Source organism: Osmerus eperlanus, unplaced genomic scaffold, assembly GCF_963692335.1.
Source record: "Osmerus eperlanus unplaced genomic scaffold, fOsmEpe2.1 SCAFFOLD_53, whole genome shotgun sequence".
Taxonomy (NCBI): domain Eukaryota; kingdom Metazoa; phylum Chordata; class Actinopteri; order Osmeriformes; family Osmeridae; genus Osmerus; species Osmerus eperlanus.
The window spans coordinates 1-10,626 of record NW_026911394.1 but is presented as its reverse complement, the minus strand read 5'-3'; the positions used below and the strand labels follow the sequence as shown (position 1 = coordinate 10,626).

The 10,626-nt window shown below is 50.8% G+C and overlaps 2 protein-coding genes across 3 annotated transcripts; both read right to left on the bottom strand.

Moving 5' to 3' along the window:
* Window positions 1-2,895: 2,895 nt before the first annotated feature.
* rbm46 (RNA binding motif protein 46) lies at window positions 2,896-7,687 on the bottom strand. 2 transcript variants are annotated; one of them, XM_062455457.1, is made up of 9 exons: window positions 7,551-7,687; window positions 7,069-7,254; window positions 6,631-6,811; window positions 5,755-5,911; window positions 4,963-5,092; window positions 4,024-4,733; window positions 3,731-3,827; window positions 3,435-3,606; window positions 2,896-2,951 (listed from the first exon to the last, which is right to left on the bottom strand). In XM_062455457.1, the coding sequence occupies exons 2-8, from the start codon at window positions 7,214-7,216 to the stop codon at window positions 3,443-3,445; spliced, it is 1,587 nt and encodes a 528-aa protein (XP_062311441.1). In that variant the 5' UTR covers window positions 7,217-7,254; window positions 7,551-7,687; the 3' UTR covers window positions 2,896-2,951; window positions 3,435-3,442. The 2 variants fall into 2 exon arrangements, with proteins under 2 accessions (XP_062311441.1, XP_062311442.1); XM_062455458.1 differs by lacking the exon at window positions 3,435-3,606 and having other exon boundaries at window positions 2,918-2,951.
* Window positions 7,688-7,812: 125 nt separating this feature from the next.
* Window positions 7,813-10,274, bottom strand: LOC134016027 (lecithin retinol acyltransferase-like). Its single transcript, XM_062455461.1, has 4 exons — window positions 9,936-10,274; window positions 9,186-9,260; window positions 8,938-9,090; window positions 7,813-8,319 (listed from the first exon to the last, which is right to left on the bottom strand). Exons 1-4 carry the CDS (start codon window positions 10,272-10,274, stop codon window positions 8,164-8,166), a joined length of 723 nt encoding a protein of 240 aa, XP_062311445.1. The 3' UTR covers window positions 7,813-8,163.
* Window positions 10,275-10,626: the final 352 nt, after the last annotated feature.

Below are 10,626 nucleotides of genomic sequence, written 5' to 3'. Positions count from 1 at the left end.
GAAGGCAGAGAGGAGAGGAGGGGGGAAGCAGGACAGGCCTCTTCCTCAACACACACACACACACATGCGCTCACACACACACGCGCTCACACACACAATGTTCCCTTGGCAGGATAATAAATGACTGTCTCTTAATCTTTATACGAGTCCCTAAATTGCTCTCTGCTTCTCTATCCAATAGAACATCACTCATATACACAGACACACAAACACATAAATAAGCCGTTTGCTCTCACACACACACAGCCATGTACACACACACACAGCCATGTACACACACACACACAGCCATGTACACACACACAGCCATGCACACACATACAGCCATGTACACACACACACACACCTCCACTGTCTAGTCTGGGTCCTCCACTGCCCAGTGTGAGGGTCCTCCACTGCCCAGTGTGGGGGTCCTCCACTGCCCAGTGTGGGGGTCTTCCACTGCCCAGTGTGGGGGTCCTCCACTGTCTAGTGTGGGGGTCTTCCACTGCCCAGTGTGGGGGTCCTCCACTGTGTAGTGTGGGGGTCTTCCACTGTCTAGTGTGGGGGTCTTCCACTGTCTAGTGTGGGGGTCCTCCACTGTCTAGTGTGGGGGTCCTCCACTGTCTAGTGTGGGGGTCTTCCACTGTCTAGTGTGGGGGTCTTCCACTGCCCAGTGTGGGGGTCTTCCACTGCCCAGTGTGGGGGTCTTCCACTGCCCAGTGTGAGGGTCTTCCACTGCCCAGTGTGGGGGTCCTCCACTGTCTAGTGTGAGGGTCTTCCACTGTCTAGTGTGAGGGTCTTCCACTGTCTAGTGTGGGGGTCCTCCTGGGTACAAGACTCACACAGGCCTGTAATCCAGCTCTCTTCTCTCCTCCTCTTCACCTCCCTCTGTTCTCCTCTCCCTCTCTTCTCCTCTCCACCTCCCTCTCTTCCTCTCCACCTCCCTCTCTTCTCCTCTCCCTCCCTCCTTTCCTCTCCACCTCCCTCTCTTCTCCTCTCCCTCCCTCTCCTCCTCTCCCTCCCTCTTCTCCTCTCCACCTCCCTCTCTTCTCCTCTCCCTCCCTCTCCTCCTCCTGTGTATTGATAACAGTCTTACACCAGTCTGTATTCCTGGTATTTATTCAACATGATCAACAGTTAAGATGTTCCACATGAACAAGCAGAAAGAGGGGGTCTACAGTACCAGCTGAAACACAACAGAGTGTGTGTGTGTGTGTGTTATATTTGGGAGTATGCATGTATGTGTGTGTGTATTTCATGTTTGTGTGTCACAGTTGTGTGTGTGTGTGTGTCATATTGATGTGTCTGCACTAACAAATATGAGAGTGGCAGATCCAACACAGACTGATAACTCAACTAAACCCAAACACAGAAAAACAAAACATCAAACATTTTTTTCTTTCTTTTAAACCAGCGGCGTTGCCGCGACAACCCGGCCAAGGAAGTGGTAAACTTGTAAACAAGACGATATGTGTGTGTTTGTGGCAAAAACAATAACAACAATAAATAAATATAATTGAGAAAGAACATGACAGTTGATCGTTCCAGATCTGGAACTAATCTGTTCCACAGCTGCTGTGTCTGAGCAGAGAAGCATGGAATTCAATATCAAAAAAGAAAATATAAAATAATGAAAAACATCTTCTCTGTTATGAATCACATCTATCACTAGTGCATTTAAAACTGTAAAAACATCTAAATATAGAAATAATACATATTTATAGAAATATACATTTTTTTTAATCTATATTTAAATATATATATGTGTGTGTCGGTGTACATTTGCTGACTAATTGAGTCATTTTTTCAGTTTTTTTTATACATTTGATTCTAATATACTTTGTATCCTGATTTAAATATCCATACGATCCAATCTCCAGGGAATATCTTCTTTAATAAATAATACGCTCTGAATAATTAATGTCTTTGTAATTACACTACACAAAGAATCTCACATCTGTTTGTAATTATATTGATATTCACAAAGGGTCTGTTTATTGTAATGATATTGATAATTAAGATATTAATATTGAATAAGGGATTTCTTTATAAATATATATTGATATTCCTAAGGGGTTTCTTTTTGTTTATATGCACAAAGAATTTCTGTATAATCATATTGGCGTTTTGGCTGTGTGTTAAAAGGCATTTTAGGTTCACAAGGAAGAGATAATTAAATAAAATGGATCTGTTTAAATCACGCAGCTAACCAGCACTGAACCACAGTAACAAAACCGTACCTGTGTGTCAGAACCACACCTGCGTTCACGTATTCAAGTTCTGTACTCAAATGAAGGCATTGCCGTTTCAGCTTAAACTGCTTTCTCTACCATCTTGTAGCGATAAGCCTTGTACATTCATACCTATGTCTTGTGATTGTGTGTTTGTGAACCTCAAGCTGAAAAGAACCTAGAACGTCAACAGAACCAAGAACAAGCAGGTTCAGAACTACAAACCTCACTGGTTCTAAAGGAACAGAACCAGAACTAAAATATACAACAACATTTTCTCCCTCCCTCCCTCCTCCTCTCCTCCCTCTCGTCCTCTCTTCCTTCCTCCTCCTCTCCTCCCTCTCGTCCTCTCTTCCTTCCTCCTCCTCCTCCTCTCTCTCCTCCTCTCCTCCCTCTCGTCCTCTCTTCCTTCCTCCTCCTCTCCTCCCTTCCTTCCTCCTCTCTCTCCTCCCTCTCGTCCTCTCTTCCTTCCTCCTCTCCTCCTTCTCTCTCTCCTCCTCTCCTCCCTCTCGTCCTCTATTCCTTCCTCCTCCTCTCCTCCCTCTCGTCCTTCCTCCTCCTCTCCTCCCTCTCGTCCTCTCTTACTTCCTCCTCCTCTCCTCCTCCTCCTCTCTCTCCTCCTCTCTTCCTTCCTCCTCCTCTCCTCCCTCTCGTCCTCTCTTCCTTCCTCCTCCTCTCCTCCCTCTCGTCCTCTCCTCCTTCCTCCTCCTCTCTACAGGTGTTTCTCGGTCAGGAAACCTGGAGGTTTTAACCAGAAACTTACTGATCAGAGACACACACCAAATACACACACTCCTACTAAACACACACATCAAACACACTAAACTAAACAAACACACTCCTACCAAACACAATCACTTAACGATAACTAATCACTTAGTTATAAGTAATAACTTACTCACACACTACCCCCCCCTCTCCCTCCCCCCCTCTCCTCCCTCCCTCCTCTCCCTCCCCCCCTTTCTCCTCCCTCCCTCCTCTCCCTCCCCCCCTTTCTCCTCCCTCACTCTCTCCTCTCCCTCCCCCCCTCTCTCCTCCCTCCCCCCCTCTCCTCTCCCTCCCCCCCTTTCTCCTCCCTCCCTCCCTCCCTTTCTCCTCCCTCCCTCCCTCTCTCCTCTCCCTCCCCCCCTCTCCTCCCTCCCTCATCTCCCTCCCCCCCCTCTCTCCTCCCTCACTCCTCTCCCTACCCTCCGTCTCTCTCCCCCGCCCCACCCCCCTCACCTAGGGGGTCAGAAGAAGACGGAGGGCTGGTTGGGGAGGTAGATCCTCTGGAGGGGGCTGGTGGGCAGCGGGGGGGAGAGGGGGCAGGGGAAGGCCCTGCAGCTGTATGACAGCAGCCCAGCAGCAGGAGGAGACAAGCTACTGGGAGAACCCCCGCTCAGGATGGAGCAGTCTGCAGTCACACACACACACACACACACACAATTGAAGAATTTAAGAAAAGTGTGTGTGCTTCAGAGTGTGTGTGTGTGTGTCACCCAGTTTCCAGAGAGCGTTCTGTGTGTGTGTGTGCCCACCCAAGCTCCAGAGAGCGTTCTGTGCTGCCAGCTCCTTGGCGTCCTCCACACAGGAACACAGCTTATCAGGCAGGAAGCTGCTCCTGGAGATCACCACCTGCACACACACACACACACACAGACACACACACACAGAGATACACACAGAGACACACACAGACACATACACACACACAGACACACAGGTAAACAGCTTTAATGATCATGGAGCAGAAGGTTTTTATGGAGTTTAGACAGTGAGGACCAGCCATGCATGTAGGACCAGGTTATCACCAGGCCATCAGGCTCCACACCTTGTAGATGAGCAGGGTCTTGTGGTGCGGCCCGGGGCAGGACAGCAGCAGGTACTCTGGGGCGCTCCAGGAGTTCTGGAGGCAGCAGAGCTCCAGCAGGGAGACGGCCGAGGCCAGCTGCCCGGGCCGCAGGCTCTGCAGGGAGGCTGGGGAGAGAGGAGCGCCCGGGACCAGGGGGTACACACACCTCTCCCCCCCCACGCCTCCCCCGTCTCCCCCCGCAGACAGCCCCAGCAGGAAGGGGGAGCGCATGTTCTCCATTCCCCCTCCTCCGACTCCCCCCATCCCTCCATCTTCTCGGGGGAGGAACATAAACCCTCCCCCTCCTCCCCCACTCCCACCTCCCCCTCCTCCCATGTCTCCTCCTCCCCCCCTCCTCCCGCCCCTCCCCCCCTCCCGGCAGACGGGCTTGGCCAGCGTCACCTCCACAGCCGCTCCGTCGATCAGCGCTCCGTTCATGCGCTGCAGCGCGGCCAGGGCGTCGTCGCGGGAATGGAAGTGGACGAAGGCGTAGTCGGTGAGCTTCTTGACGCGCTCCACGGCGCCGGGGCGGAGCCGGGAGAACTCGCGACGCAGGGCGTCCTCCGTGGTGGACAGCATCAGGTTGCGGACGTAGAGGACGCGCACCTGCTGCATGGTGTCCTCGTCCACGTCTCGCTCAGGCTCCGCCCAGTCCACCTGGATGGTGCTGCCCCACAGCTGGAACGTACCTGCACACACACACACACAGGAAACACACAGGAGACACACACACACAGGAGACACACACAGGAGACACACACATCCAGACCGTTGTGTGCTTCAGATGTGCTGTGCTGCCCTCTACAGGATACAGAGGTAGTGAAACATCTGATGGTTACTGGGACCAAACCTTCCTGCTTAAGTGTGAATGTCGACTCTGTGGCGTGTGTGTGTGTGTGTGTGTGTGTGCGTGTGTACCTGGTATGAGCTTCCTGCGGGCCATAGCAGCAGCCTTGTGAGACTCGTACTCTATGAAGGCAAAGCCTCTGTTCTTAGTCTTGTCTGTAGCGCTGGGATACACTATGACGTCTACTACGCCCTCTGTCACCTGCACACACACACACACACACACAGGAGAGGGGACACACACACAGGAGGGGACACACAGGAGCACACACACACACACACACACAGGAGAGGGGACACGCACACAGGAGGGGACACACAGGAGCACACACACACACAAACACCGCAGTGGTAATTTAGCACACCAGTAAACCCATCTTTACAGCTGACTGAAAATAATCATGAGAAAAGACACACTAACACGGAATAAGCCTCCTCCTATGTGTGTGTGTGTGTGTATGGTGTGTGCGTGTGTATGGTGTGTGTGTGTATGGTGTGTGTGTATGGTGTGTGTGTGTGTGTATGGTGTGTGTGTGTATGGTGTGTGTGTGTGTATGGTGTGTGTGTGTATGGTGTGTGTGTATGGTGTGTGTGTATGGTGTGTGTGTGTGTGTATGGTGTGTGTGTATGGTGTGTGTGTGTATGGTGTGTGTGTATGGTGTGTGTGTGTGTATGGTGTGTGTGTGTATGGTGTGTGTGTGTGTATGGTGTGTGTGTGTATGGTGTGTGTGTATGGTGTGTGTGTGTGTATGGTGTGTGTGTGTGTATGGTGTGTGTGTATGGTGTGTGTGTGTGTATGGTGTGTGCGTGTGTATGGTGTGTGTGTGTGTATGGTGTGTGTGTGTGTGTGTGTGCGCACGTCACCTTGCTCATCTCCTCCAGTATGTCCTCCTTCCTCTTGTCCTTAGGGATGGAGCCGATGAAGAGCCTGCAGTTGTCCAGACTCACACACACCCCCACAAACTTCCCCGGGCGGATCTCATGGTTATCCAGCATCTGGATGGCCCTCTGGGCTGCCTCTCTGGGGGGAGAAGGGGAGAGGGAGGTTACCTGGGGAGGGAGGGAGGTTGTGTTTGGGAGGGTGTACAGCCTACCTGGTGGTGTCCAGTCTACCTGGTGGTGTACACCGTACCTGGTGGAGTACAGCCTACCTGGTGGTGTACACCGTACCTGGTGGAGTACAGTCTACCTGGTGGTGTACACCGTACCTGGTGGAGTACAGTCTACCTGGTGGTGTACACCGTACCTGGTGGTGTACAGCCTACCTGGTGGTGTACACCGTACCTGGTGGAGTACAGTCTACCTGGTGGTGTACACCGTACCTGGTGGAGTACAGCCTACCTGGTGGTGTACAGTCTACCTGGTGGAGTACAGCCTACCTGGTGGTGTACAGCCTACCTGGTGGTGTACACCGTACCTGGTGGAGTACAGCCTACCTGGTGGTGTACACCGTACCTGGTGGAGTACAGTCTACCTGGTGGTGTACAGTCTACCTGGTGGTGTACAGCCTACCTGGTGGTGTACACCGTACCTGGTGGAGTACAGTCTACCTGGTGGTGTACAGTCTACCTGGTGGTGTACAGTCTACCTGGTGGTGTATACCGTACCTGGTGGAGTACAGCCTACCTGGTGGTGTACAGCCTACCTGGTGGTGTACGGCCTACCTGGTGGTGTACGGCCTACCTGGTGGTGTACGGCCTACCTGGTGGTGTACGGCCTACCTGGTGGTGTACGGCCTACCTGGTGGTGTACATAACGAAAGCGTAGCCCCGGTTCTCTCCGCTGAACTCCATCATGAGCCTGAACTCGTAGATTCTGCCGGCTCTCTCGAACACCGGCACCAGCTCATCCTCGTACATGTCCCTGGGGATCTTCCCCACAAACACCTCACAGCCCCGGGGGGGCGGGGGCCCCTCCCAGCCTGGAGGAGGGGGAGGGGGGGGAGGGGAAAGAGAAGAGGGGAGTGGGGAGGGGTGGTAGAATGAAAAAATGTTATGGGAAATATTGAGCACACTTTCCTAAACTCCTGGGGCCTGGCGTGTTACACGGTACACACGTGGCCTATCACACTTCCAGTTAACCATGTCACACACGTCTGTACAAGTGTAAAACTACAGGATCATCCAGCAGGAAAAGTAGGCTTCAACCATGGTTCAACACACACACACACACACTCACCTGGTGGGGGTCCGCCAAACTTCCTCTGGCCGTTCTCCTGGACCATGCTGTAGCCGGTTTTCTCCATGAGCGCGAGCAGAGCCGCTTCGTTCGGACTGTCCGTTCCGCCGTCTTCGTGCATCAGCGCGCTGCAAGCGTCTCCGTTCATTATCCTCCTCCACGGTTAGCTCGCTAGCTACTTACCGGCTGTCGTGACAGAGACGAATTTAAGCTCTTTTTCTTCATTATCGTTGGTTAGCTAGAGAGCTCGTTTACTTTTACAAACAGTATGTGAGGAATTTATAGAGATAATAGACTTTTCGGTGATAAATGACGAGTGTTAGTTAAAGGGGAATTAGCCAGCTAGCTAGCGTTATCTCAGGCTAGCTAGCTCTAGCTAGCTGCTACCCTACCGGAGTTACTGCAGCTAAAGACCGGAGAGGAACCAACGGTAATATAACGGTAGAATATAAAACGATTTCTAGCACACTTTAGTCACTTACCAACCGTGGTCTTTTACTATTTTAATAAAATTGCAAATTTCCAATAGATAACTGTCAGACTTTAAGGTTATTTAGCTAAACTTAAGAGGACAACTCTTCGCTATAAATTATCCTCACTAATGTAGACTTGGGTCATACGACACCCCGTTTCAGCCAATCAGCGCCTGTTTTCCAGTCATAAAGGCGGGATATTCCAGAAATTATTTTTATTCAGCCCATTACACAATTTATTCACTTTTTAGTTTATTTTTCTGTTTTGATCAAAATTACACGGTCTTTAATGTTAACGTTAAACAATTTCACTTTTACATGCAGGTCGAAATGCACACATTGGCTGAGTTAATTATATACAGAAAAAAATAAAATAAAAAAAGAATCAAGGTGCATAGTTCTAACAATAGGCCTCAATAGGAGTGAAGGATTTAGCCTACAATGAGACTAGGTCTACAATGTCCTTGTGAAGAACAACTCTCCACGAAAAAAATATTAGATCACAAAACAGTTCATTAACGTTCTATACACTAACCGTTTACTCCCGTATTATTATTATTATTTTTCACTCTGTCCTTTCCGACACCCGTTGGTCCGTTACCGTTCGGTATAGGCCTAGTTCCTAAACGGCCATCCAGACGTTGATGGAGACGAAGAAGATGGCGAAGGCCGAGAACAGGGACACCGCGTCCAGGTAGACCATCAGGAACAGCCCGAGGGCTGCACTCAGGTAGGCGCTCGCCCGCCTCAAAAGGTATTTTCGCGCCGTTAAGCAGAACTAGGTAAAAAGGAAGGAAAAACATGCTTCTTGTGAGAATAAATGATGCCAAAAACTACCAAGGCGGTTGGCTTTAAATGACAGAGCTTGTTAAAGTTGTGAACGGTTGGACGCTTCTGAACACTAAGGGGCAGCATTCCTCTACCCCGTCATTTCACAGGCATCCAACAACTTTATCTCACTTCTACTCAACAAGTTTGTTTATTCTGTAACACCCCCGAGTAGGACTAATATAGCTACCAGTGAGATCTAGCCTCGCCTCATTGCCTTAAAGCTTTAATTCAGTGAACATGTAAATAGGTTACCATGTATTTTGTCAAAATGTAGCCTACGACGTAACCATGCAAAACACGTTTCCACGATATGTTCTCTAAGCTGTTTGCTATAATATGTTTTGTAACAGAGCTTACTCCATACTAACAATAGCTCCCGTGTTTGCTAAGCTAGCGGTAGATAAATCCTTTTATTCAGGTTCTCCTAGTGTAGCAGCCGAATAACAACTGAGATTAACGGTGTGACAACAACCTCAAAGTGCCTGTATGTGTGTGTGTGTGTGTGTGTGTGTGTGCGGGTGTGTGTAAAGTATTTGTACTTGGTTACTTCCCATCTCTGGTGTACCTGAGCGCTCTGGAAGCTCATGCTGCTAGCGTAGCGACAGTACATGGTGTAGTGTTCACAGTTCCACCACAGCAGGCTGAAGTTTGCTAGACCCAGGAGCTTCTCTGCTCTGCGAGCAACCTCCTCTCCCTGCAGGGGGGGACGGCTAACCAGCTACACACACACATATACACACACATATACACACACATCGTGAGTTTGAATGTGTGTTTGTAAGTAAATGTTTGATGTGTATGTGTGTATCCCACCTTGTCTGTGCGGTTGACGACGATCTCTGATCCATAAGCAAAGTCCTCCACCTTGTCCATCCTGACACTCGCCACCTGAGAGAGCACAGAGAGGACCACAGACAGACAGACAGACAGACAGACAGACAGACAGACAGACAGGAAGACAGACATGTCATCAGATAGACAAATAGGCAGGCGGGTAACCAGATATCTTATAGACAGGTATACAGGTCAGAGACCCTTCAGAGTGAGAGAGAGAGACAGGTCCCTCAGACAGACACGTAGAAAGAGACAGGTCCCTCAGACAGACAGGTAGAGAGAAAGAGACAGGTCCCTCAGACAGACAGGTAGAGAGAAAGAGATAGGTCTCTCAGACAGACATGTAGAAAGAGACAGGTCTCTCAGACAGGTAGAGAGAGAGAAAGAGACAGGTCTCTCAGACAGACAGACAGGTAGAGAGAGAGAGAGCACAGGTCCCTCAGACAGACAGGTAGAGAGAGAGAGACAGGTCCCTCAGACAGACACGTAGAGAGACAGGTCCCTCACACAGACAGGTAGAGAGAGAGACAGGTCCCTCAGACAGGTAGAGAGAGAGAGACAGGTCCCTCAGACAGACAGGTAGAGAGACAGGTCCCTCAGACAGACAGGTAGAGAGACAGGTCCCTCAGACAGACAGGTAGAGAGACAGGTCCCTCAGACAGACACATAGAGAGACAGGTCCCTCAGACAGACAGGTAGAGAGAGAGACAGGTCTCTCAGTCCCCTCACCTTAGCCAGTATCCCCAGCAGGAACCTGGTGTTGGTGACGGTCTGAGCGATGGCTTGCAGGTCGTCAGACACGACAGGCAGGATGTCTGGTACCAGATGTGCCACCCTGCCCCCCCCCAGGTACACCCCGTAGTGGGTGAACACAGCCCGGGACACCTCCAGCACGTCCCCACGATCAAACCCAGTGCACCCTCGCTCGCTCCTAGCCCTGCTCTCTCTCTCCTTCCCGCTCTCTCTCTCCTTCCCGCTCTCTCTCTCCTTCCCGCTCTCTCTATCCTCTCTCTTGTCGTCTGTCCGGGGCGCGATAAAGAGGAGTCCAAGGAAGTAGAGAGGGAACATGGTGCGGAGAGGAGGAGGAGAGGGTAAGGTAGTGAAGAAGAGAGGGTGGAATAGTAGAGGGGAGGATAGATGAAGAGGACCGGTGGAGAGGACCGGAGGAGAGGAGAGTGGTCTGGTAGGTCCAGCCTCTAGGCTCTTATAGCAGAGCTTGGCTGGGGATTAGAGTGTAAGGACTGACCTGGGATCAGATCAGAGGTTAGGTGCCACCATGGTGCGCTACGGAGAATGCCCAGGTACCTCCTGGTCCTGGATCTGTTTTAAACTCTTAGATGGATTAGAAATTCCTTTCCTACATATTTTCTTACAGAGGGAGGGAGAGCACAAGAGAGGACAAGGAAGGGAGGGAGGGAGG

Excerpts from the sequence above, each read along its gene's own strand:
- rbm46 (XM_062455457.1), bottom strand. The coding sequence starts at position 7,216 with ATGAACGGAGACGCTTGCAGCGCGCTGATGCACGAAGACGGCGGAACG. Across the intron at positions 6,812-7,068 it reads GTTTGGCGGACCCCCACCAG|GCTGGGAGGGGCCCCCGCCC; the intron begins GTGAGTGTGTGT and ends CCCCTCCTCCAG. Across the intron at positions 5,093-5,754 it reads TACTGGAGGAGATGAGCAAG|GTGACAGAGGGCGTAGTAGA; the intron begins GTGACGTGCGCA and ends GTGTGTGTGCAG.
- LOC134016027 (XM_062455461.1), bottom strand. The coding sequence starts at position 10,274 with ATGTTCCCTCTCTACTTCCTTGGACTCCTCTTTATCGCGCCCCGGACA. Across the intron at positions 9,091-9,185 it reads TCGTCAACCGCACAGACAAG|CTGGTTAGCCGTCCCCCCCT; the intron begins GTGGGATACACA and ends GTGTGTGTGTAG. Across the intron at positions 8,320-8,937 it reads TGAGCTTCCAGAGCGCTCAG|TTCTGCTTAACGGCGCGAAA; the intron begins GTACACCAGAGA and ends CTTTTTACCTAG.